The sequence below is a fragment of the Pituophis catenifer genome, unplaced genomic scaffold (assembly GCF_029215685.1).
Source record: "Pituophis catenifer annectens isolate HBS135680 unplaced genomic scaffold, rPitCat1.0.hap2 SCAF_7, whole genome shotgun sequence".
NCBI classification, from domain to species: Eukaryota; Metazoa; Chordata; class Lepidosauria; order Squamata; family Colubridae; genus Pituophis; species Pituophis catenifer.
Window position 1 is genome coordinate 4,865,682 of NW_027256887.1, and position 27,923 is coordinate 4,893,604.

General features: G+C 41.8%; 1 protein-coding gene across 1 annotated transcript in view; it reads left to right on the forward strand.

The window, feature by feature from the left end:
- The window catches only part of COG5 (component of oligomeric golgi complex 5), a 156,665-nt gene that overhangs the window by 33,473 nt on the left and 95,269 nt on the right, over positions 1-27,923 (forward strand). Inside the window, exon 7 of the mRNA XM_070946699.1 lies at positions 18,137-18,267. Coding sequence (XP_070802800.1) covers positions 18,137-18,267 — 131 coding nt within the window. The remainder of the gene's footprint in view (positions 1-18,136; positions 18,268-27,923) is intronic.

Genomic DNA, 27,923 nt, shown 5'->3' on the forward strand with positions numbered 1-27,923 from the left:
CAACCTTACGGGCATCAATCAAAACAGAAGCCTGAGAAGCCAAAGCAGAATTTTAAGCTGAACTTGAAATGCATACATACATGTGGGAGGGGGGGCGCGAGGAGGGGGGTGCAGGTATATATTTCTGGTGCAGGTATATATTTCTACGTCTGTATATAGCTGGTGTAGATCTGTGTTATGTATGTGTTTTGGGTAGCTGTGCACTTTCTCTTGAGAGCAGCCAAACGGAATTTCATTTTTAACGTGAGCCAGTGTGCTCACAGTAAAAAATAAAATCAAACGACAATAAAAGTTATCTTAAAAAAATATTCCCAAACCTCTTCCCTTAGATGCCGCCGAGGCTCTGAATTTTGTAAATAAGGGTTACACCTTACCTCCAGCCAGGTCTGAGTGAATTCCCGAAGATGGTTCAGCAGTTCCAGGTCGGCGGCATTCATGCTGACGGGGGTTTCGTTTGGCTTTTTCACTTGTCAGCCGAGTTGAAGAGAAGGGAATCCAAAGCATCTTTCCCACCACCCCCTTTAAAAAAAAAAATCTGGCCTCGGCTATTGTTTCAGCGTCTCCTTCATGGTGCGCACCGCTGGCAACGCCGCCGAGCCCACCGCCTGCTGCAGTCTCTCTTTGCTTCCTCCGAGAGAATCAATAAGCATCTGCAAATGCATCATGAAAGTCATGTAACATCCGGAAAGCTTCTGGGGGGCGGGGGGGGGGGCTGTCTCGAGAGGTTCAGCAACGTTGGGGTGGTGAAAGAAAGGCAGTTTTGCTTAAAGGTGTTTTTGGGGGGAGCTCCATTCGGGCACAGCTTGTGTGGAATGACAAGCCACCTTCTTCGCTCTTTCCCTTTACCACTGCGGTGCGATGCGCTGCGTTCACTATCTCACGATTGGTCAGGGATGCCGGGCTTAAAAACCCGTGCTGAATAGGGGAGTGAATTGTGGTGTTTTTTTTTTGTTTGTTTTTTTTAAATCTCTCCTCCATTTTACAGGGGGGGAATTCTCATTTTAAAGGGCTTCCTAAAAAATAAAAACCTCCGATTGGCGTAGGATGCCTCTGGAGTCTACTGAAAAGATGGGGTTTGAAGCGCCGTGTTTTTGGACGAGATCCGGCGCCGGCGACGAAGAAACCCCGTTTCAATCGGGGGGGGGGAACAGGTGGAAATACGCACCACTGTTCATGCATAATATATTGAAACAGCTGTATGGCATCCCAGCCTGGGTTACCGTCGGGTTCCTGGTGGCGCAGATGTTTCGGATGGAAATCAAAGTGATGGGATGATCCGGAGTTATAGCAGGCCGAAGCCAGCTTTGGCGCCGAAATTAAATCTGGTACGGAATGCTGATGTGATATTTACGCTTAAGGAAATCCCAAAAGTGGTTTGTTTGTTTTTTTTTCCTTCAAGAGGCAACTGGACTTTCTGGTTTTTCTTTTGAAGACGTTTCGCTTCTCATCCCAGAAGCTTCTTCAACTCTGAAGTGGGGAACGGAAGGATTGATACACTCCTTGCAGACAGCTGGTCATTCGTATCCTTTTAGAGGGTCTTTGAAGCACTTTGAAGGTTTATCTGTGTCCTCAGGGTCACTTGAGTGGTGCAAATGGATGGAAACTAATCAAGGAGAGAAGCAACTTAGAACTAAGGAGGAATTTCCTGACAGATAGAACAATTAACCAGTGGAACAACTTGCCTCCAGAAGTTGTGAATGCTCCAACACTGGAAGTTTTTAAGAGGATGTTGGACAACCATTTGTCTGAAGTGGTGTAGGGTTTCCTGCCTAAGCAGGGGGTTGGACTAGAAGACCTCCAAGATCCCTTCCAACTCTGTCATTCTATTCTAAATACTCCAGCAAGGAGTATCAATCCTTCCATTCCCCACCATCCAGGCAGAGTTGAAGAAGCTTCTTGGATGAGAAGCGAAACGTCTTCAAAGAAAAACCAGAAAGTCCAGTTGCCTCGTGAAAAAAAAGCACCTTTGAGAGAACCATGACCTGAATGACGGAGAATCTCCACAGATACACCAAGGAAAGTTTTTTTTTTAATCTTAATTAACCCATCTTCTAGTGGGCCAGGGAGCTCCACAAAGTTTGGGTTGTATTGGGAAATAACTTGAATTTCGTCTGAATGCTTGGATTGAATAATATTCTTATGCCTGCATTCTCTCTTTCTCTCTCTCTCTCTTTTTAAAAAGTCTCCTCTGTCCATATTTTTATTCTTATTCCTTTTTTTTTTGTGGCCATTCAATTATTCTCCTTATTTATCCTTATTAAAACTCGGACCAGACGTTTTCCGAATAGTTTTTATCCCAGCTATAATTGCACTCAACAATGAACTAAAGGGCCACCATCAGTGAGCTGTTGGACAGTATTACTTGGTCTGTTGTGTGGATGTTTGGGTGGTTTAGGGGTGGGGAACTGTGGTGGGTGGGAGTGTTTTGGGAGATTGTTATGTGCGTTAGACCTGGTCTTTGAGTGTTAATTGAATTTCGTTGTATGGGTATACTGTGTATACACGTACAATGACAATAAGGTTTAGGTTTAGGTTTAAGTTTATTAAATTTATATACCGCCCTTCTCCCGAAGGACTCAGGGCGGTGAACAGCCAAGATTAAAATACATGCAATATAAAAATTAAAATAAATTAAAACAGAATTAAATTAAATTGGCTTCCCAAAATTTAAAACCCTTTGCCCATAAAATAACCCGTTAAAATTTTAAGCCAGCCCAGCTTGCTGAAATAGGAAGGTCTTCAAAGCTCGACGGAAAGTACGGAGGTCCGGGATCAGTCGTATCCTTGGGGGTAGCTTGTTCCGGAGGGCGGGTGCCCCCACAGAGAAGGCTCTCCCCCTCGGGGTCGTCAGTCGACATTGCTTGGCCGACGGCACCCTGAGGAGACCCTCTCTGTGGGAGCGGATTGGCCAGTGGGAGGTTATCGGTGGCAGAAGGTGGTCTCGTAAATACCCGGGCCCTAAGCCATGGAGCGCTTTAAAGATGAGAACCAATACCTTGAAGCGCACCCGGAAGACCACCGGGAGCCAGTGCAGCTCGCGCAGGAGAGGTGTTACATGGGAGCGCCATGTCGCCCCCATAATAACCCGCGCAGCTGCATTACTTATTTAAAAATGTCTCGCATAGCAACAGAAATTCTGGGCTCTATTGTGGTTGTATTGTGGTCGTAAGTTGAGGACGTTGTGTCTGTACATAAAGAAATAATGCCTCTTTTTATAAGAGTTAATTCCCACTCCTTCTTACAGTCTACTGCGAGGAATTGAAAAAAGTGAGAATTATGTCCATTAATCACAATATAATAGCACAAAGCTGGAGAAAAAGGGACAATAAAGTTATTGTTATTATTATTGTTGTTGTTATTATTATTCTCTTTTATTCATTAAAAATGAAACTCAGTCAACGGGATATTTAAAAATGTGTCACAAATACCATTGACTGGTGCTAATGGTTGATACGGGTTGCTGCCAGCGTCCTAGGGATCAACCAAGTACCTTCTTAAAATATATGATGTTCCGAGTAGCGCAGTTTTTTGCAGTTCCGCTGGTGTTATTGCAGGAAGCTGAAATTTCTTGAAGTGTTTTGTGAAATTCTTGGACATGGTACCAAGTGCCCCGATGACAATGGGTATCACTGTTAATATGTTTCACCCATAGCCGTGTAATTTCGATGGCCAGGTCGCGATATTTCATGATTTTTTCCAGTTCTTTTTTCTTGAACTCGGGCATCTCCTGATACTGCGATGTCAATAAATTGTACGTTTCGATTTTCGACAACTGTGATATCTGGCGTGTTGTGTTCCAAGTGACGATCCAGTTGTATTCGAAAGTCCCACAAGATCTTCACCTTCTCATTTTCTATAACTTTTTCCACATTATGTTCCCATGACTTTTTGGATAAAGTGGAAAAACTTATAGAAAATTATTATTATTATTATATTATTGGTTAATCTTTAGTGAGATTCACAGCCTTTGAGGCTGGTTAATAGCTCAGCAGCTCGAGTCCTAACCAAGGACCTAGGAACTGTTAAGGTATCGTCGGAGGATGTAAGCTGTTCCGAGTAAGGTGGTTTTAATAGTAATAATAATCAATGCAATACACATAGTTCTCGATTTACAACAGTTTGTTTACCGTTCAAAGTTACAACGGGAGTGGGGGAAAAAAGCATCTTATGACCGTTTTTCACACTTAACGACCATTGGCACATCCCCACGGTCGCTTGATCAAACTTCAGATGCTTAGCAACAGAAATGTTGGGCGCCATTGCGGTCATAAACCGAGGACTACCTGTATTTTCTTCATTTATCCAGGCAAAAATCTTTTAACGCTATGCAATGCGTCGAACAAATAACGCGAAGCGCCCATTTGACACCCCTCCTGCGCGAGCTGCACTGGCTCCCAGTGGTCTTCCGGGTGCTGGTTACCACCTTTAAAGCGCTCCATGACACAGGACCCGGGTACCTTCGAGATCGACTTCTGCCACCAATAGCCTCCCACCGGCCAGTTCGCTCCCACAGAGAGGGTCTCCTCAGGGTGCCATCGGCCAAGTTATGTCGGCTGGCGACACCCAGGGGGAGGTCCTTCTCTGTGGGAGCCCCAGCCCTGTGGAATGAACTGCCCCCGGAAGTACGTAAGATCCCCGACCTCCGGGTATTTCGTTGTGCACTGAAGACCCTGTTGTTCCGCCAGGCCGGGCTATCGACATGATAATTTTAAATTGGGGTATTTTAAATTTCTGGGGTTTTAAATGGAGCCAAATTTATTTAATAATTTTAAATTTTAAATTGATGTTTGTTTTGTGTTTTTAAATAGGCTGTACACTGCCCTGAGTCCTTCGGGAGAAGGGCAGTATAGAAATAAAATTATTATTATTATTATTATTATTATTATTATTATTATTATTATTATTATTATTATTATTATTATTATTATTTGGATCTCTTCTTCAATTCTGCTTCAAGGCAGCTCAAGAACTGGGGTGGCTGTTTTGTGGCCCCAGCCAGTGGTGGGATTCAGCCGGTTCGCACCACTTCGGGAGAACCGGTTGTTAACTTTCTGAGCAGTTTGGCAAACTGGTTGTTGGAAAGAAATCATTAGGGCAGAGAACCGGTTGTTAAATTACTTGAATCCCACCACTGGCCCCAGCTGAGATTTTTTCGCCGTTCTGCTCACCCAGCCGGGGAAGTGTCTCGCTTGAACGATTCTCAGAGTCGCTAATTATCAATAAAGCAAGAAAAGGTGGGATGTGCATTTAGGTCTCGGCTGAATCAGGATGCGGCGTTCAGATCTCGGCGATGAATAATATTTTGGGCAATTGCCTGTTGAAGAATCCCATTAATCTAAAATTATGCCTTGTTAATTGTGTGTCCCCCGCCCCCCCCCTTCCCCTCCGCCGCCGTCGGTTGCACCGTAATGAGCCCATTAAGCAAAAGCAGAAACACCCGATCGGGTTTTTAACTGGGCGGTTGGATGGAGGTGGACATGTTATTCCGATACAGATGTCAGGAAGTGTCCTCTCTGAATTAAAGCCAGAACTGCTAGATAAACAGATTTTTTTTTTTTTTTTTTTTTTGCAAGAGTTGCTTTGGTTACTTGTTAGGAATCTGGGTGCAATTCAACCAGCTGCTCGCTAGCTATCACAGCCTTTTTTCTGGCTCGTCTCCTCGTTACTTATGCAACCATCTTTTTCTGAGAAAACTCTACTCACCCCATAAGTGGGTAGTAGGCAGGGGTGGGTTCTACTTACCTTTACTACCGGTTTGCATTGTGCCTGTGTTCGCTTCGCTTGTGTGCACACTCTTCTGCGCATGCGCAGATCACTTTGGCGACGTCCGGGTCAGTGGACGGAGCCTCCCGCCGGTTTTACTACCGGTTCTTGCGAACCAGTCTGAACGGGGGAAAACCCACCACTGGTAGTAGGCCTTGTGATTCCTTCTCCCTGAGAGCTCAGAAGAATGTAAATACAGATAGACAGTAACAGAGTTGGAAGGGACCTTGGAGGTCATTTAGTCCAACCCCCTGCTCACACAGGAGACCTGTGCTAGGGATTCGAACCGCCGAACTGCTGACTTTTCTGATCAACAAGCTCAGAGTCTTAGCCACTGAGCCACCTAGTCAGGCTAAGATCTTGATTTACAACAGTTTGCAGACCGACCGAAGTTACGAAAGGCACTGAAAAAAGTGACTTATGACCATTTTTCACACTTAACGACCGTTGCAGTATCCTCACTGTCACGTGATATACATTAAGATGCTTGACAGCTGGTTCATATTTATGATGGTGGCAGCGTCCCGGGGGTCACACGCGATCCCTTTTTACGACTTTCTGACAAGCAAAAGTCAACAGGGAAACCAGATTCACTTAACAACCTAATTGTGACTAATTTAACAACTGCAGGGATTCGCTTAGCAAAGGTGACCAAAAATGGTCGTAAAGTGGGACAAAAATTGCTTGACAAATTTCTCACTTAGCAACATAAATCGTGGGCTCAATTTACGACCATAATTTAGCCCCAAATTTCTCGTTCTAAGGGACACATTTGTTAAGTGAGTTTTCCCCCCATTTTATGGCCATTCTTGCCGCCGTTGTTAAGTGACTCACTGCACTTGTTAAGTTAGTAACATGGTTGTTAAGTGAATCTGACTTTCTCCTTGACTTTGCTGGTTCAAAGGTTGCAAAAGGGGATCGCGTGACACCCCCCCCCGACACCACAAATGTGAGTCACTTGTCAAGCATCCGAATGCAAATCACATGACCATGGGGATGCCGGAACGGTCGTAAGTGTGAAAAACAGTCATAAGTCACTTTTTTCAGTGATGATGTAACTTCGAACGGGCACTAAACGATTGGACACGATACAAACAATGTGAATAAATGGCTAAATATTAACTATCCGAAAAACATGACCTTTTTCCATAAGGTAAAATGAACTTAACACCTGGGTTACTAACAATGCCGATGTTTCACTTAACGTCAAGAAGAAAGGTCATTAAATGGGGCAAAACACACTTAACAAAGTTCTGCTTAGCAACATAAATTTTGGGCTCAATTGTGGTTGTAAATCGAGAATTACCTGAACCAACAACAAATATATATATATCTCCAATACTTCCTTCTTCATTACATGAAGTATAAACAATGGTAGTAACTTATTTCCTTTACCAAAACACAACAAATGATCTTTTTTCCATATATCCATCTCTTACGTATAAATGAATCTTTTAAGCCTCGTTTTTTCAATTTTAATGTCAGCGAAAGTCCATTAAGAGATAACAACATATCGATTTTAATCTTGATCATAAACCCACCATATATTCCTTCTTTTTTTTTCTTTTTACTTTTGATTGTCTTCATCTTTAATCCCTTCAAATAATGTCCTAGAACTTGGTCATTTTACGGTTTTTTTCATGTCTGTTTTATTTCCTTATAGGAGCTATTTTGGGCGTATTGTAGAACTGTGTTATGTTCCTTTAGGTTAGCCTATATCAACTGAATTGACTCTTCGTTAAGTGTCAAAAAGCAGCACTGAGTGCTTTTATAAATCAAGGTGATATCCGTTTCATACACGAAGAGAAAATATTTATATTTGGGCTACTTGACAGCTGGCTGGCTTTTGCAACAGTTAGTAAAATTACATAGGACAACATGAGCCCATCATAAACACGATTTGGGCCTTTTTTCCCCTCATTTCTTTTTACCTCATAAATCAGGATAAATCATAAATTTACTTCAACAAAATCTACCAACTGGCGAAGAAAAGAAAATGTTGAATATGATTCCCCCCCCCATCATACTTTACTACCGTGTTTCCCCGAAAATAAGACCCTGTCTTATATTTTTTTGAACCCAAATAAGCACTTGGCCTTATTGCCGTGCACTCAAAAGCCTGATTGGGCTTATTATCAGGGGACATCTTATTTTGGGGAAAACAAGGTAGTTAGGCGAACTTTAGACACTGATGTTTCCTGATGAATTTTGGGTCAGTAGGTTTGTGAAGTAAGAAATCTAGTAGACGTAGTCCTCGCCTTAGGGCTTCAAATGAGCCCCAAATTCCTGTTGCTAAGTGAGACAGTTGGTAAGTGAATTTTGCCCCATTTTATGGACTTTGCTGTCTTCAAAAGAGTGGCCTTTGTCTTTTAAATGCTGAATCTGGTCCTGATGGGTTTGTTCTCCTATGTTGTGCCATGCGTTTGTGAAGTGGCTGTTTTGTTTCCCCAATGTATAGATCTGCACATGGCTCGCTGCATTGTACTGCATATACCACCTTGCTCGGTTTGTGTCTGGGTGTTTTATCCTTGGGGTGGACAAGCTCCTGCCTTAGTGTATTCTTGGGTTTGAAGTATGCACGTATGTTGTGTTGGCTGAAGATCCCCCTAAGCTTTTCCAATATTCCTGCAATGTACGGAGTGACATTGCTTCTAGGTAGCCTGTGGTTAGCCCATCATTGGCCAATGGAGCACCACTACGTTTTGCCCGCGTAGTTCTGTTTAAATTTAAAGTTGGAATTCCATTTAGGAATCAGAAATTCAACTAGAGGCAACCTTCTTAAATCCCTCCGCCCCCCAGCATCATTTTACCGAGTTAAACATCACATAGGACAGTTGCCAAATTGGTATGTTTATAAATGTTTCTAAAGTCTTAGTGATGAATTCAGCAACACAATTTGTTTGGCCAAAGAGGAGAGAGTAAACTGGAAGCATGTCTTACGTATGGTAGGATGATAAGACTGATAAGGTAAAGGTTCCCCCGCACATGCGTGCTAGTCGTTCCTGACTCTAGGGGGCGGTGTTCATCTCTGTTTTTAAGACGAAGAGCCGTGCTGTCCGAAGACATCTCTGTGGTCATGTGGCCAGCATGATTAAACATTGAAGGCACATGGAGCACTGTTACCTTCCCAACAAGGGTGATCCCTATTTTTCTACTTGCATTTTTTACGTGCTTTCGAACTGCTAGGTTGGCGGAAGCTGGGGCAAGTAACGGGAGCTCACCCTGTTACGCGGCACCAGGGATTTGAACCCGCGGAACTGCTGACTTTTCTGATCCACAAGCTCAGCGTCTTAGCCACTGAGTGATTAAATAACCTGTCCCTTCCTTATTGCAACTCCAGGTTTTAAGGAAAACTAAAAAGAAATTATTGGGGTGCGGTGGCTGAGTGGCTAAGACGCTGTGCTTGTCGATCGAAAGGTCGGCAGTTCAGCGGTTCGAAACCCTAGTGCCGCATAACGGGGTGAGCTCCCGTGATTTGTTCCAGTTTCTGCCAACCTAGCAGTTCGAAAGCACGTAAAAAATGAAAGTAGAAAAATAGGGACCACCTTTGGTGGGAAGGTAACAGTGTTCCATACGCCTTTGGCATTGAGTCATGCTGGCCACATGACCACGGAGACGTCTTCGGACAGCGCTGGCTCTTCGGCTTTGAAACGGAGATGAGCACCACCCCCTAGAGTCGGGAACGACTAGCACATATGTGCGAGGGGAACTTTTACCTTTACCTTAAAAATAAATTATGTGTAAGATCCGTGTGGCACATATCCTAAGTGACGCTAATTGAAAAATAAAGTACTTACGTAGGTATTATTTTTTTTCTTAATTACCTTTATTCTTAGAAAGTGGCTAATGAAAAGCAACAGCCCTTTTCTGGTTTTTTGCAGAACTAGAAGTTCAGAGGAATATTTCCCGATGCAACACAAATAGCCTTTGTCGAGAGCTTTGGGCCAGCAGAACTGCCAGATCTAAAAATGGACATAGAAGAGGAATTGGCAGATAGTGCGATTCTGACAACCATATAATTAGATTCGCTTAATGATTGTAGATTTCTACACAGATGGACAATTTTTACTGGTGGGTTTTGTCCTTGAAGTTTGCAACCTTTGGAAGAAGATTCTGTTATTTTATTTCAAATCTGTCAGGGAGAAATACAGGTAGACCTCGACTTACGACCACCATTGAGGCACACATTTCTGTTGTTGAGCAAGGCAGTTGTTAAGTGATCCACTGCGGTTGTTAAGTTAGCAACAAGGTTGTTAAGTGAATCCGGCTTCCCTCTTGACTTTGCTTGTCAGAAGTTTGCAAAAGGGTTATCAAAACATTTAACGTTTCAGTATTAAAAATATTTCCTGCCTTTTTGTAAGTACCTTGCCACTTTATAGTTGTGTATAGTATTCCTGTATTATTTCCCCCATCTCTTTGTTTCCAAATCTACTTTGTCCTTGATGATCAATTAATTGTGTTATTTTCCTTGATTCTCTTTCTTTTTTCAAAGAAAAAAGAATTTTGAATTTTGATCATGGGGATTTTGCAACGATCATAGGTGTGAAAAACGGGTGATAAGTCACTTTTTTTTATTGCTGTTGTAACTTTGAATGGTCACTAAATGAACTGTTGTAAATCAAGGACTAGCTGTAAGGAATAAGACGATTGTCGCAAGTGCATTTAGTCTTCTGTTTGTCTTCTGTTTCTTTTCTTTCTCTGCTTGACTTTTAGACTGGGCTTTTAGCAGGATTCTTTAAAATAAAAACCGGACTTCTTTCTGGAAAAGAAATGGCCAACCAAAGAAGGTTTCGCTAAGGGCGGAGCCAACAATTATGGCTATCAAAAAAATAACATGAAAAATTGAAGAATGCTAATTTAGAAAGAGAGCAGGCGTAACAGACAAAAATGCACCAGTAAAAACAGAACCGGTGCACTTGCAGGAATAACAGCTGTGCCACTGCTCGGATTGAATTTCTGTTGGCAGTATGTTAGAAACCAATCTCTTAGCACATTGTTCCTTAATGTAATTTGCCTTTTTCAAGATGTGTTCAGAATTTCATAAAGGTTTTTTTTTTTTTTTCATTTTTCCAGTCTTTTTCTTTTTAGGATGTTGTATTTAAAGTGGTAATGTTATAAATACTTAAAAATGCATCATAAAAATGATTTAAAAAACCATATTCTACCCATACTGGGAAATGCAACCATTGTGCATTATTAATGTTCCAGGGTATGATTTGAGCTGATGGCTGATTTGGCTTAATATTAAACTCGGTATGAGAACGAGCAGTCATCTTGCTCCTACGTTTGAGGAAAGTTTGTGAGGCATTCCTTATGTTTTGGAGCATAGTTTTGATGTTACATCAAAGCAGGACATCCTTGGGGCATGTATAAAATGGATTGTTCTTGTGGGATTATTTTAAGTTGATTGTAATTTGCTGGAACAATATGGGGTTCCAGGAATATGGAGCAAATGTGTGCTAAGTTGGATACTGTCTCCTTATTTAACTCTCTCTCTCTCTCTCTGGATGGATGGATGGATGGATGGATGGGAGAGAGAGAGAGAGAGATAGGGAGGGACGGAGGGAGAGAGAGAGAGATACATAGATGATAGAAGGATGGATGGATGGATTGATGAGAGAGAGATAGGGTGAGATGGATGGATGGATGGATGGATAGATGGATGGATGGATGGATGGATGGATGGATGGATGGATGGATGGATGGGAGAGCGAGACAGATAGGGTGAGAGATAGATAGATAGATGATAGAAGGATGGATGGATTGGATGGATGGATGGATGAGAGAGAGGGAGACAGATAGGGTGAGAGATAGATAGATAGATAGATAGATAGATAGATAGATAGATAGATGCATGAGAGAAAGACAGATAGGTAGATAGGTAGATGGATGGATGGATGATGGATGGATGAGAGAGACAGATAGGTAGGTAGGTAGATAGGTAGGTAGATGGATGGGAGAGAGACAGGTAGGTAGGTAGGTAAGTAGAGAGAGAGAGAGAGACAGGTAGGTAGTAAGTAGATGGATGGATGGATGGATGATGGATGGATGAGAGAGACCGATAGTAGGTAGGTAGGTAGATGGATGGGGGAGAGACAGGTAGGTAGGTAAGTAGATAGATAGATAGATAGATAGATAGATAGATAGATAGATGAGAGAGATAGACAGAGGCAGAGAGGGGGAGAGAGGGATATATATATGTATGTATACGTATATACATATGTATATATGTGTGTGTGTGTGTGTGTGTGTGTGTGTGTGTGTGTGTGTATGCCATCAGGTGGTGTATGTATGTAGTTCAGAAAAACACCCAGATGGACAATACTTTAGCACAGTTGAATAAAGTCTTTTTAGGTGGATAATTTTTAAGGTAGTTTAATGAAAAGAAGGACCAGGAGAGACATGATAGCAGTCTTCCAATATCTCAGGGGTTGCCCCAAAGAAGAGGGAGTCAAGCTACTCTCCAAAGCACCTGAAGGCAGGACAAGAAGCAAAGGGTGGAAACTAATCAAGGAGAGAAGCAACTTAGAACTAAGGAGAAATTTCCTGACAGTTGGAACAATTAACCAGTGGAACAACTTGCCTCCAGAAATTGTGAATGCTCCAACACTGGAAGTTTTTAAGAAGATGTTGGATAACCATTTTTTTTTTTTTTTAATTTGATTTATATGCCGCCCTTCTCCGAAGACTCAGGGCGGCTTACAATGTGCTCAGCAATAGCCTTCATCCTTTTGTATATTTATACAAAGTCAGCTTATTGCCCCCACAACTGGGTCCTCATTTCACCTACCTTAGAAAGGATGGAAGGCTGAGTCAACCTTGAGCCTTGGCGAGATTCGAACCTGCAGTAATTGCAGGCAGCTGGTCTTAATAAGCTTAATAACAGGGTGCTTTAAACCCCTGTACCACCAAGGCTCTTTGAAGTGGTGTAGGGTTTCCTGCCTAGACAGGGGGTTGGACTAGAAGACCTCCAAGGTCCCTTCCAACTCTGTTTATTCTATTCTATTCCATTATTCTATTCTATTCTATTCTATTCTATTCTATTCTATTCTATTCTATTCTATTCTATTCTAACCTTATTCTATTCTATTCTATTCTAACCTTATTCTATTCTAACCTTATTCTATTCTATTATTCTATTCTATTCCATTATTCTATTCTGTTCTGTTCTGTTCTATTCTATTCTATTCTATTCTATTCTATTCTATTCTATTCTATTCTATTCCTATTCCTATTCCTATTCCTATTCCTATTCCTATTCCTATTCTAAAGATAGCCAGAAATTATCGCCAAATACACAGCCACAATCAAATAGAAACAACAACTAAAACAAGAGTATTGTCAAATGTGTATCTTGAGCTTTGGGAAAAAAAAAAACCCAGATATTGGTCAATTTAAGCGAATGATAAGTAAGGTTGTGTGATGAAAGAAACTGCCAGAAAAAAGAAGATCAAGAAAGGAGTAGGTTTGCTAAAGAAAGCACATTATAATTGCAAACAATTCTATGCAGGAGAAAAAAATAGAATGACAGACGAAACTGATGAGGCTACCAAAAAAAAAAAAAAAAAAAAAAGCAAAAAGCTTAGTGAAGATCTAAAAGAAAAGAAAAAAAGAAAAGAACAGAAAGACGATGCATAAAGATTGTGGGGAAAGGACCAGGTCATAATAAAATAACACACACAGGTATCTGTGAAGATCGTGTCTCACTAGCTTCAAAGCTCCGAATGAGCTTGTTATTCTTGCCACGCTTTGCTGAGATCAAAATGAAATGAATTTTTAAAAAAAAAAAAAAAAAAAAAATTTAAAAGAACACCAGCTGTTCAGTGAAGGAACCAAAAACGCCAACAGGTAATTCGAAAAAAGGCAGAGCTGCTCCTTTTTCTCCAACAACGACGACAACAAAAAGAATTGCCTTTCATCAGGAGACTGTGAAGAGGAAGAGGCAAAATTAAAATCTGGGAATTGACCGAACACCAATAAGAAATAGCTCTCTGAATTAATTTCCATCGGCAGGACCAAATGAATGGGACTGTCAGTCCCATCGAAGTAAGATGGGCTTTCTCATCCATAACAGGAAATCCTCCACTTAGAACAGTTAAGAGACAGACTCGTGTGTCCAATCACACTTGGCCAATAAAGAATTCCTTTCCCATTCTATTCTATTCTATTCTATTCTATTCTATTCTATTCTATTCTATTCTATTCTATTCTATTCTATTCTATTCTATTTTCCATTCGATTCCTTTCCATTCCATTCCATTCCATATATTCTATTCTATTCCATTCCATTCCATATTTTCTATTTGATTCGATTCGATTTGATTTTGATTTCCTTCTACTCCATTCCATATATTCTATTCTATTCTATTCTATTCTATTCTATTCTATTCTATTCTATTCTATTCTATTCTATTCTATTCTATTCTATATTCTATTCCATTCCATTCCTTTCCATTCCATATTTTCTATTCTATTCTATTCTATTCTATTCTATTCTATTCTATTCTATTCTATTCTATTCTATTCTATTCTATTCTATTCTATATTCCATTCCTTTCCATTCCATATTTTCTATTCTATTCTATTCTATTCTATTCTATTCTATTCTATTCTATTCTATTCTATTCTATTCTATTCTATTCTATATTCCATTCCATTCCATTCCTTTCCATTCCATATTTTCTATTCTATTCTATTCTATTCTATTCTATTCTATTCTATTCTATTCTATTCTATTCCATTCCATTCCATTCCATTCCATTCCATTCCATATTTTCTATTCGATTCAATTTGATTTGATTTTGATTTCCTTCTACTCCATTCCATATATTCTATTCTATTCTATTCTATTCTATTCTATTCTATTCTATTCTATTCTATTCTATTCTATTCTATTCTATTCTATTCTATTCTATTCTATATTCCATTCCATTCCATTCCTTTCCATTCCTTTCCATTCCATATTTTCTATTCTATTCTATTCTATTCTATTCTATTCTATTCTATTCTATTCTATATTCCATTCCATTCCTTTCCATTCCATATTTTCTATTCTATTCTATTCTATTCTATCCCCATCCCCATCCCCATCCCCATCCCCATCCCCATCCCCATCCCATTTATTCTTTCCTGTCCTGTCCTATCCTATAGTACAAGTAGGTTTTGTATTTTCTGCTCCTAGTTTTATGGATAGGTGACACAGCAGCCTTTTATATTTGTAGATATATTTCCTGTCTCGACTTCAGCGTTTCTGTGAATGGAGATAGAACAATTGCTTCCGTAGTGAAGCTTCTTCAGCATTTCTGCTCAGCAAGGAGCTTTGTTTTAAATTCCAAATAATCTTCCCCTTTTGTCCCCTGAAGTCTGGGAGAAAAAGCTTGGCTCGGGTGCTTTGTTTACCGTCCTTTTTAGATGCTCTTGAGAGGTTGGGGTGGGAACACAGAAGGGGTAGGTGGCAGTAGAGATTATCCGGAGGGGTGTTTTAGGTGGGGCGTGGAATGACCGTATTCTTAAAGAATGCGGCCGTGCGGGTGGTTATGGGTGCGACTCGGCATACCCATGTAACACCCCTCCTGCGCGAGCTGCACTGGCTCCCGTTGGTCTTCCGAGTGCGATTCAAGGTGTTGGTCACCACCTTTAAAGCGCTCCATGGCATAGGACCCGGGTACCTTCGAGACCGACTTCTGCCACCAATAGCCTCCCACAGGCCAGTCCGCTCCCACAGAGAGGGTCTCCTCAGGGTGCCATCGGCCAAGGTATGTCGGCTGGCGACACCCAGGGGGAGGGCCTTCTCTACGGGAGCCCCATGCCCTGTGGAATGAACTGCCCCCGGAAATGAGTAAGATCTCCGACCTCCGTGTATTTCGCTGTGCCCTCAAGACCCTGCTGTTCCGCCAGGCCGGGCTATCAACATAATAATTTTAAATTGGGGTATTTTAAATTTCTGGGGTTTTAAATCTGAGGCGAAATTATTTAATAATTTTAATTATTTTTAATTGATGTCTGTCTTTGTGCTTTTAATAGGCTGTACACCGCCCTGAGTCCTTCGGGAGAAGGGCGGTATAGAAATAAAATTATTTATTTATTTATTTATTTATTTATTTATTTATTTATTTATTTATTTATTTATTTATTTTTGCATCCTTTTTTTCCTCCCCTACCCCCCCCCCCCCCATTTTAATCCTTCAGAAGCATTCATAGATTCCCCTAAAATGCTAACTCTTGTCTGGCAATAAAATTGCCGCTTGATGGATTGTAGCTACAAGCAGAAGTCAAACGAAGAGGCAGGAGCTGACAGCGAAGATTCACGTGGACTTAAGTTGAAACTACTTTAAATTAAATCCATCTGTGGTTCAGTGCCTCGGATGAAGGATTCGAGGCTGACATTTTGTTGCGTGCAAAAATATGTCGGCCGAATCTGGCACGGCAGTTGTTCAGGCATGCTTGAATGATTTTTAGCGTTCACCTTGACCCAAAATCGTACTCATTCCTTAAAAATATACCTACCCTCTGTCTTCAGGTGAACTACAGAAATATATACGTAAAAGCAGATTCAAAGATGCAGCTGAATTGGGACATGACTTTTATAATTGATGCACGGGTCATGTGTCACAATGATTGATGTTCACCTCTGGCTATGATAAACAACTTTATCTGTTGTTTATCTTGAACGATTTAAAGAATGGATCAGGAATCTTTTATATAAAGAAAAGCAGGCCCAAGTGCAAGGGCGTATCTTTTAGAGACAGGTTAGCTAATGGAGGAAAACAGTGAAATTTGTTGAACTATCTATACAGTAGTGGCCAAAATTGTGGAAACCTTTTGGGGAAAAAGTATTTTTGAGGTTTGATGGCTAATAACACCACTTTTTTTTGTTTTTTGTTTTGGGAGTTTCAAGATAATCCTATTCCACTGCTGGAATGGCCTGGGAAGACCCCAATTGAAAATCTATGAAGCCGACTAAAGAAAGAGACCTAGCAATAAAACCCAGTTAATAGAAGCCATCATTCAATCTTGGTTTCACATTAGAACAGCTGCAGAACTAAAAGACTTGGTTCACTCCATGTAAGGCCGTAATTCATGCTAAATTCATTCTATTCTATTCTACTCTACTTTATCTATTCTGTTCTATTCTATTCTACATTCTATTCTGTATTCTACTCTACACTGTATTCTATTCTATTCTACTCTACTCTGTATTCTACTCTACTCTATTCTACTCTACATTCTATTCTGTATTCTACTCTACACTGTATTCTATTCTACTCTACTCTGTATTCTACTCTACTCTACTCTACTCTATTGTACTCTACATTCTATTCTGTATTCTACTCTACTCTATTCTACTCTGTATTCTACTCGACTCGACTTGACTTGACATTCTATTCTGTACTCTGCCATAATTCATGCTAAAGGTTACCCAACTTAGTATTAACTGATGTGATAATTTTTGTATATCTCCTTTTTTCTATTTTTGTAGAGCTCGTTTTTTTCCTACGCGTTTCACTTTTCTTCTTTATACTGTTAACTGCCATTCTAACAGCAAGTCCTTCATCAAAGTTATTGCATTACATTCTTGATTAAATTATCTTTCCATTGATATATAATTTAATGGTACTGCTCCAAAAAAAAAAAGTGGTGTTATTAGCTAATTTTAGAAAATACACTTTTCTCAAAAGGTTTCCACAATTTTGACCACTACTATATAAAGCACAGTGGGGAAAAAATTTATATAAAGTTTCTCTTCAATAAAACCAACCAGGAGGGACACGGGTCCAATAAACATGTGGTGGCGTTCAGCCATCCCAAGATCCTGTCCACGTCCTCGGGAGCCACAGGATCGAACTCCTCCCAGATAACATTCTCAAGGCCTGCCTCAGTCATCTCGTCTGAACTAACCCAGTCAGCGGCCAAGTCTTCCCGAATCTGAATATGTGAAACCCGCCACTGGTGATAGGGATATTAGATGGGAAATATATTTTTGCTATTACTATCCCATCCATCATTTTCTCTATTTTTATTAAAAAAAAAACTATTCTTATAAAGCACTTGTAAAATCCAAGCTTTTCAATGCCTGCTGAAGTATTTTGTGTAAGACTGGACAAAGTGGCTGCTGACACACGTCAAGCAATCACAGAATTTACAGAACGACAGAGTTGGTAGGGACATCTAGAGACCTTCTAGTCCCTACGCAGGCAGGAAGCCCTATTTACCATTTCAGACAAATCTTCTTCTTTAAAACTTCCAATGTTGGAGCGTTCATTTCATGCGTACGTGAGAACGTCACATGACGGAGTAGCTTTAAAATTTAATTCGTTTCACTGTTATTTTCGGAATTGGGGTCATTATCATCAGTATTCTGTTCTTTTTATAGATTACCTTTCTCAAGGAATAGACCTGTCTGGAATTGAAGTCATTGAAAATGAATTGCTTTTTATTGCAAGAGCTCGACTCGAAGTCGAAAACCAGGCGAAACGGTTGCTTGAACAAGGAATAGAGACTCAGGTAAAAATGCCTTTTTATTTCCTTCCTAAAGCAGATAAAAAGAGCCGGTGTAATTACTCTAAAATGAAGAGGTCAGAGTTTTTTTTTTCTTTTAAAAGGTTGAAAAGTTACTTTTTAAAGGGATTTTATTGTACGGCAGAATGCTTCAACTCTACTGTATGTAAAATGTTAAAAAAAGAAACTCCTTCGTTTTAAATTTAAGCCATTGCCCGCTTTGATCCATTGCAAATCAAACACAGATTGATGTTTTTCCTTAATTCCCTTAATTTCTCTAATTCAAGGCTGATTCAAATAATTTATGAGCGTGAAACGAATCTAGATACGAGGCGACTCTAAGAGCTGCGCTTTAAGAAGTAAGCAGAAAGTGTGAGATTAATTACTGTCTATGAAAGGCACCGTTTTATTTTAAATCAGCCTGTAATTTTTTTAAAAAAAAACTTACATTAGATCTGACAATACAAAACATTATGCTTTCCCTCTGTTATTAATTGAGCCTGTGACAAACAATTCCCTTTTTTCAATCGATTGACTCATTTGTATTTTTCTTTTCTTCTGATGTTAAATAGTGAGTTTAATCACGCGAAGTATATAAACCATTATGAATGCAGCCTTAATTTTTTTTCTAGATAACTAGTTTATTCTATGACCTGAATAACAGAGTTGGACCCCCTGCTTAGGCAGGAAACCCTACACCAGTGATGGCTAACCTTTTTGCCATCACGTGCCAAAAGTGGGGGGACCACGGGAGGGTCACGTGCGTGCGTGCCCACACCCATAATTCAATGCGTCCCGCCCCCCCTGCGCATGCACGCGTGACCCCCCCTGCGCTCCCTCCGCTTTTGGCACGTGATGGCACGGTGGGCCCGGTAGGCCTGCTTTTTGCCCTCCCCAGGCTCCAGAGGTTTTCTAGGAGCCTGGGGAGGGCGAAAACAGCCTTCCCCACACCACACCACCCCGGAGGCCCTCCAGAGGCCAGAAATGACCCGTTTCCTGACTTCCAGTGGGCCTGAAAGGCCCAAAAATCAGCTGGCCAGCGCACACATGCATGCTGGAACTGAGCTAGGGCAACATTTGCGTGCCCACAGATATGGCTCCGCGTGCCACAGGTGGCACACGTGCCATAGGTTTCCCATCACGGCCCTACACCATTTCAGGCAAATGGTTGTCCAATCTCTTCTTGAAAACTTCCAGTGTTGGAGTATTCACAACTTCTGGTGGCAAGCTGTTCCACTGGTTAATTGTTCTCACTGTCAGGAAATTTCTCCTTAATTCTAGGTTGCTTCTCTCCTTGATTATTTTCCATCCATTGCTTCTTGTCCTGCCTTTTGGTGCTTTAGAAAATAGGTTGACCCCCCCCCTTCTTCTTTGGGGCAGCCCCTCAAATGTTGAAAGACTGCTATCATGTCACCCAGGGGTGGGTTCTACTTAGCTTTACTACCGGTTCATTTTATAACGTCAGGGTCAGTAGGCGGAGACTCCCGCCGGTTTTGCTACCGGTTCTATAGAACCAGTGCGAACCGGGGGCAACCTACCACTGATGTCACCCCAGTCAAACCCAATTCCTTCAAATGTTCTTTATAGGTTTTATCCTTCAGTCCCCTAATAATCTTCATTGCTCTTCTCTACACACTTTCTAAACTTTCAACATCTTTTTTTATATGAATGTATCCAGTTGTGGGTTTCTCAGTATGTTATTACTGGTTTGCCCCAGGCACGCGCCTTCCGTGCATGCGGCTGGTCTCAAAAACGTACCTAAAGAGATTGACATAGAACCGGGGCAGGTGGACAGGCCCACCCACGATTTCTATTACCGGTTCGGGTGAACCGATCCGAACCGGCTGAATACTGCCTCTGAATGTATCCCTCCTCGACAATGAGACAACATTTTGACGGCAGAATGTGTAAATAACCCTGTCCTTTTCTTGTACTCTGTGTGTGTGAGGCCTTGTTCCACAGGTTTTTTTCACTTTCTATTAGCCGTTGAGGGCAACCGATGAGCAAAGTCCTCCCCCCCCAAAATTAATCGCGGATCATTAGAACAATTGGCTATCCTATTAGCCTGCCCCCTCAAAACAATCAAGGAATTATTAGCGTTTCTTGCCTGTCACACGTGACCCGGGATTTGCTTTCCATCACCCAAAGGATTCATTGGAAGAAGAACTTTGTTAATGCTTAATTGTATCTGGAATGAAAGGAAGAGGAAAACGTCAGGATGAAGGGGTTTGCTTCTCGGATGCGTTGATGAATTTTTGCAGGACATCATTTGAGGAGATGAATCTGCTCCTCGCTACGGTCCTGAGAAATAACGCAAACACTTTTGGGACTGCGAGAGGGAAGCAGAGTGCAGGGGAAATGACATGCCAAATAATGATTATTTCCCACTTGGTATGAATTATTTAAATATTTATTCGTTTGCTGAGCAGGCAGACATTACGAAATGTTTAAAATTTATTAATTTACTGAGCATACAGAAATTACACAATCGGAGATTGGAAGGGACCTTAGAAGTTTTCTAGTCCAACCTAAGCAGGAGACCCTATACTGGAGGGGGGGGGCATCAAACTCAAGGCCCGGGGGCCGGTTCTGGCCCATGAGGTGCTTAGATCTGGCCCGCGGGGCTGCCTTGGAAACAGCGAAGGACTGGCCCACAATGCCTCTTTGCTGGCAGAGGATTGCAGGAGGCCGTCACGGTTGAAAATGGAGCGTTTTCTCTGGCAGAGTGCTCGGGCCACCACAGGCACCCCTGACACGAGTGAGCTGGCCACACCCACCCTGGCCACACCCACTCCACCGTCCCCCTCTGAGGTCAAACACAACCGTGATGCAGCCCTCAATGAAATCGAGTTTGACACCCCTGCCCTCTACCATTCTGGACAAATGGCTGTCCGGTCTCCAGTGATGGAGCACCCACAACTTCTGGAGGCAAGTCGTTCCACTGGTTAAGTGTTCTCCCTGATAGGAAATTACTCCTTAGTTCTAGGTTGTTTTATTTAGTATCCTAGTATGATTTACGGCGATTGCTTATTTAGTATCCTTTGACTATCACTAAGTGTTGTATCTTCTGATTTTTGATGAATGTATTTTTTATGATGACTATGATCATGATTTATCACTCGTTGCTTGTATATACACTGAGAGTTTATGCACTGGAGACAAATTCCTTGTGTGTCCAATCACACTTGGCTAATAAAAAATTCTATTCTGTTCTGTTCTGTTCTGTTCTCTATTCTATTCTACTCTACATTCTATACTGTATTCTACTCTACTCTACTCTACTCTACTCTACTCTACTTTACTTACTCTACATTCTATTCTACTCTACTGTACTCTACTCTGTATTCTACTCTACTCTATTCTATTCTACATTTTATTCTGTATTCTACTCTACTCTGTATTCTACTCTACGCTACGCTATTCTATTGTACTCTACATTCTATTCTGTATTCTACTCTACTCTATTCTATTCTACTCTACTTTATGTATTCTATTCTATTCTATTCTACTTTCTATTCTGTATTCTACTGTATTCTACTCTACGCTACTCTATTCTACATTCTATTCTGTATTCTACTCTACTTTATGTATTCTATTCTATTCTGCATTCTATTCTGTATTGTACTCTATGTATTCTATTCTACATTCTATTCTGTACTCTACTTTACTCTGTATTCTACTCTACTCTACTCTATTGTAATCTACATTCTGTTCTGTATTCTACTCTACTCTACTCTACTGTATTCTACTCTACTCTACTCTACTCCACTCTACTCTACATTCTATTCTCTACTCTACTCTACTAGCATATATTAACACTAGAAACATCCATTACATGATATAAATACCCCAAAGGAAGCTGCTTTAAAATGTCTCAACCCACAATGCCCGCTTCCCTGTATCACTAGCAGATTTTTAATGGCCCTCCTAAAAACGAATAAGCGAGGACTAGTTCTGGGTTCAGGAGAGTGCTGTTCCACCAAAGAGCCCCCCGGTCAACAGCTGCGAAGACCCATTTCCTTGATCCTGAGAGAAGGAATATGGAGAGAGCCCACTTAATCAGATCTTGTTGAACAGGCGAGTAGGATTTGAAGTAAGACAGCTTGAAGAGATCCAGGTTTTCAGCCATGTTAAGTTTTTAAAGGCCACAACCAGCAGCACCTTAAACTGTACCAAGAATAAGGAAATTGGTGCAAAAATGTAATGGTACGCAGAAACGAGGGAAGAGATGCTGCCAAAGAGAAAATCTGCTAAAGCAGCTGTCCCCAATCTTTGTTGGGAACCGCTGGGGTGGGGGAAGAGGGAAACAGGGAGAAGGGGGGAACTGGGCTGTGCAAATGGTGGGCCAGCACGTGTGTGTGCCCGCAGCCCTCGCATCAGTGGTGGGATCCTTAATAATCGGTTCTGTGATTGTGCGCTTTGCACGTGTGTGCGCATTTCAACAAAAAATTCACCTTCCGCATTAGTGCTAGGGAATTAAAACAGCTGAGGCACGGCAATCCGCTCTGCCGTGCTAATCAGCTGCGAAGATAAAGGTAAGTAAAGCGCAGGGGTGAGCGGATCCAGCTGATTGTCGGAGCGAACCGGTTCACTCCCAGCTGATTGTCGGAGCTACCGGTTCGTCTGAACCAGTCCGAACCGGTAGAATCCCACCCCTGCCTTGCATAAGTAGCGGGCCGGCGCGTACGCACATGCAAGTTGAGCTGTGTGCACATGCTCCAGCCAGTCACTCATATGGCCCAAGTCCAAATAGGGCACAGCCTGGTAGTAGGCCGCGCGGCCCAGAGGTAGGAGACCTCTGAGATAAAAGACTGGGAGTCCTGAGCTGAATAACGGGCAAGGAAAGAAACTTAGAAAGGATCCGTCCTAACTTATCAGAGGGTAAAAAGGGACGGCAGGAAATTTTTACTTTCGGACTTGCAAGGATTTGTAGCTGCACGGGTGCAAAAGATCAAGTCCACAGCGAAGGTCTAATTAAATTGATTTATCGTGCCTCTGCCGCAGGAATCTTCTCAACTAACTTGGAATTAGATAAGAGCCAACAGACTTCAAGGGAGGTTGGATTCCTATCAACGCTGACAGGGCAAGCCTTTTTAGAATATAAATGGAGAGCAAACCCCATTCCTTACTAGCACTGGTAGCGTTATCTAGTTGGGTAATGAAACGTCTGCAAAAAAGAAAAAAAAAACACACACACACACACAACCAAGCTCAGAGACCTCATTTCAACCCTTAGGTAAAATATTCTCCTTTATTGGTACATCACATAATTTCTGTTTCTAAAGATAGTTAGATGCTGTGACTCAGTAGTGGGTTTCAATTTTCTTTGCTACCGGTTCGCTATTGGGAGCGTGCGGGCATGCGCAGAGTGTTTTTGATGACGTACGGGCAGGTGGGCGGAGCCTCCCACCGCCGCTATTGGTTCGCCGGCAAACTGGTAGCAACCGACCACTGCCGTGACTGTCATCTTACAACCACACGTGTTTCCTTCCCCGTATTTGAATGTCATGAAATGTGACTTGTTCTGCATCTTTTATAAGCTACACATTTGCTTTTGAGGTTTACTCTTTTTTTATTATTATTATTATGATGCTGAATGTCGACAGGCTTCTGTATCCTTAAAATAGCTGGAGAGATTATGTCCTTCTCTATGCATAATGCGGAAACATGAATGCTGAATGACTCTAATCGATTCCTTTAAACTGCATGAGATGTTTTGAGCTGTGTTTTTGGGTTTTTTTTAATTTCCTTTCGGGGGAAAAATTGTGTAAATGATCTGGGTAGCCAAATTAGAGTTATCAAATGTTTTACACACCTGCGCCGCGCACGTATCTGAATCTCTGAACATGCCCGTTAAATAAGTAGTCTACGCACACTATTCTCCACACCGCCAAACTGTTAGCAAAAACATTATTATTATTATTATTATTATTATTATTATTATTATTATTATTATTATTATTATTATTATTTCTATGCCGCCCACTCTCCGAGGACTCTAGGAGGCTTACACCAAAGACAGTATACTAAATAGCATATTACCCCCAACAATCTGGGTCCTGATTTTACTCACGTCGGAAGGATGGAAGGCTGAGTCAACCTTGAGCCGGTGAGATTTGATCCGCTGATCTGCTGAACTAGCAGTCAGCTGAAGTAGCTGCAGTACTGCACCCTAACCACTGTGCCACCTCGGCTCTTAGTCCCTCTAGTTTGATGCTCATTGTATTTATTCACAAATAAACCTCACAGCTGCTAGCAAAAAATTAATCTAAGGACTTCATGCAAATACAGGTAGCACAATTCACTTATGACCATTCTAAGTTACAACAGCACTGAATAAAACTGATTTATGACCATTTTTCACACTTACGACCTTTGCAGCATTCCCCAGGGTTGGGTCACGTGATCGGAATGCAGACGATTGGCATACCGGTTCACATTTACGACGGTCGCAGAGTCCTGTGGTTTCCCCCTTTTGCAACCTTCTGATGAGTAAAAGTCGATGGGGAGTCCCGATTCGCTTAACAACCAGCGTCACTAACTTAACAAGTGCAGTGATTCACTTAACAAGAAGTGGCAGGGAAGTTCGTAAAATGGGGCCAAACCTCACTTAACGAATGTCTGACTTAACAACATAAATTGTGATCGTAAGGACTGCCTATATCAGTGATGGTTAACTTTTTTGGTGCCGAGTGCCCAAAGCGCGCGCGTGCTTGTGCCAGAACCCCCAAAATGCAATGCGAGCGGCCCCCTGCGCATACACCCCAGCCCCCCCCCTCCCCCCGTGCCCCGTTTTGGCTTCCAGGTTGGTGCAGGAGGCTTTCCAGGCCCAAAATGGGCCATGGGGGGCCTCGCGCAGCCCCCCGTGCCCCATTTTGGGCCTGGAAAGCCTCTTGCACCAACCTGACCCCCTCAGACATGCGCCCCCCCACGCATGCGCGGCAGAGACCTGAAGACCAGCTGGCCAGCGGGGGGCCCGCACACATGCGCAGTGAAGCTGGGCTGGGCTGGGCTGGGGCGACGGCTGGCATCACGGGCCTTTATACTTTATGGGACCTTTGCAAAACTGTCTTGGTTTGAGTCTGAAGGACTGTTTCATGTCGAAGCTTCCCGTCCTGTGAAAATAAGATAATGTAATACGGACATTAAAAAGTAGGCAGATACCAACGTTCCGCAATCCTTATCTTTGCAAGTTAGGGTTTAAAATAAGCCAGAAATTTCTCTGCAGTATAATCAGCTGATAGTGATACATCCTAGAATATCTTTTCCGTTTCCATAGGAACAGATGGCAAAATGTTTGAATCTTGGAAGCCAAAGTGGAATAATACATTTTCAGATGGTCTGGCTTACCAAGTTTTGCATTCCCGAAATGTAAAATAAATTTTTTTTAAAAAGACGGCACATCACATAAGGTGTATAGCTGTTGATGTTTGTCATTCCTCATACAACTGGCATATTTATAAGGCGAGCTAGTTATGCATTTCTGGAAAAAAAAAAAAAGAAAAGAAATCCACCCCTAAGGAAGGAGACAGCAATTTTGATCACATCTGCAGACTGTAAAGCAATTCATAAAAACGAACTTCAAAACAATTTACTATTTATGTAGAAAGTCCATTACTGTTCAAGAACTTTAAGAACAGAATTAGAATGCCATACACAATTGAGCCCAACATTTATATTGCGAAGCGAGACATTTGTTAAAAGAGTTTTTTGCCCCCATTTTACGACCTTTCTTGCCGCGGTTGTTAAGCGAATCACTGCGGTTGGTAAGTTAGTAATGCGGTTGTTAAGTGAATCTGGCTTCCCCAGGGACCAGTGGTGGGTTGCCCCCGGTTCGGACGAGTTCTATAGAACCGGTAGTAAAACCAGCGGGAGGCTCCGCCCACCGATGCCGACGTCATCAGGAAGCTTTTGCGCTTCGAGGACTGCCTGTAGAATTAGAATAGAATTCTTTATTGGCCAAGTGAGATGGGACACACAAGGAATTTGTCTCCAGTGCATAAGCTTCAGTGTACATACAAATATACAGTGTACATACATACAGACATACAAACAGTGTACATACAAATATAAGCTCTCAGTGTACATACAAATAACAAGATGATAAATCATAAATTGCAAATCGTAAGGTACAATCATAAATCATAAGTTATAAGGAACACAATGGTAAATCATAAGATACCAATCGGAGATGGTAATAGGAAAGATAAGAAGAGTAGCAATACAACCCTACTACAAGGATAAATATCCTTAGGCATAAAACAGTGCTGTATTCCTATGGGTGCAAGGAATCGAGCCCATAATTAATTAATTAAGATTTTTTGATCTAGCTAGCCTATCTAACAAGAATCTAGTCAATTAAGATTCAATACTAGTTGGCATTAAATGAGAGTCAATGGAATTCAAGAGAGGTTGGAGTTAGACCATTTGTGGCAACGTAACAATTCTAGGCTGATAGCTTGCTTAACTCCCCCCCCCCACGGCCAGTTCTGTATGGTTTTCAAAAGTTTATAAAAATTTATTTCAACGATTAAATATTGTAATAGGTAATATCTGTAAGGTTCCTATTGGTGGAGAGCTAATGTATTTTTATATTTATCTTTACCAGTAAGACGTGCATTACAGTAAGCTGTTGTGTGTAATTAAAAGAGCCTTGATAGTACAGTGGTCTACGCACCCTGTTATTAACACAGCTGCCTGCAATTTCTGCTGGTTCGAATCTCTCCAAGGCTCAAGGTTGACTCAGCCTACCATCCTTTCTAAGGTAGGTGAAATGAGGACCCAGTTTGTGGGGGCAATAAGCTGACTTTGTATAAAATATACAAAAGTATGAAGGCTATTGCTTAACGCATTGTAAGCCGCCCTGAGTCTCCGGATATAAGAACCGTGATGGCGAACCTATGGCACGCATGCCACAGTTGGCACACGGAGCCATATCTGTGGGCACGCGAGCGTTGCCCTAGCTCAGCTCCAGCAAGCACACGTGTGCTGGCCAGCTGATTTTCGGGCCTTTAGGGCCCACCGGAAGTCAGGAAACGAGCCATTTCCAGCCTCCGGAAGGCCTCTGGGAGGGTGGGGAAGGCCGTTTTCGCCCTCCCCAGGCTCCAAGAAAGCCTCTGGAGCCTGGGGAGGGCGAATAACGGGCCTACCAGGCCCACCGGTAACCTTTTTGTTGTCGTGTGCCAAAAGTGGGAGTGCGGAGGAGTCACGTGCGCGTGCGCGGGGCACGGGCGCATTGAATTATGGGTGTGGGCACGCTCGCGTGCAACCCTCCCGTGTTCCCCCCACTTTTGGCATACGACGGCAAAAAGGTTAGCCATCACTGCCCTAGAAGAAGATGGGCTCTTTCGCCTAAATAAAAAGAGAGAAAACTATCATGAGTTTTAATGACTGTGACTGTACGTTGGAAAATGTCAAGCTTGACAAATATTGACCTTGGTGATCTCGACACATCTTTATTTGCTGTGAAATTGGTTAAACTTCAGAAAAAAGTAAATTGCCTGAGGTAAATGAGTGAGGGTGTTTATCGCTCTTCTTTAATTTCATTTCCCCCCCCCCCAACCCTCCAGACTGTATTGGAAAGAGGTAAATATCGCAGGAGAAAAGAAAATCAGAGATGGAAAATATATATATATATATATCTGCCAGTAGTTTTAGATTGT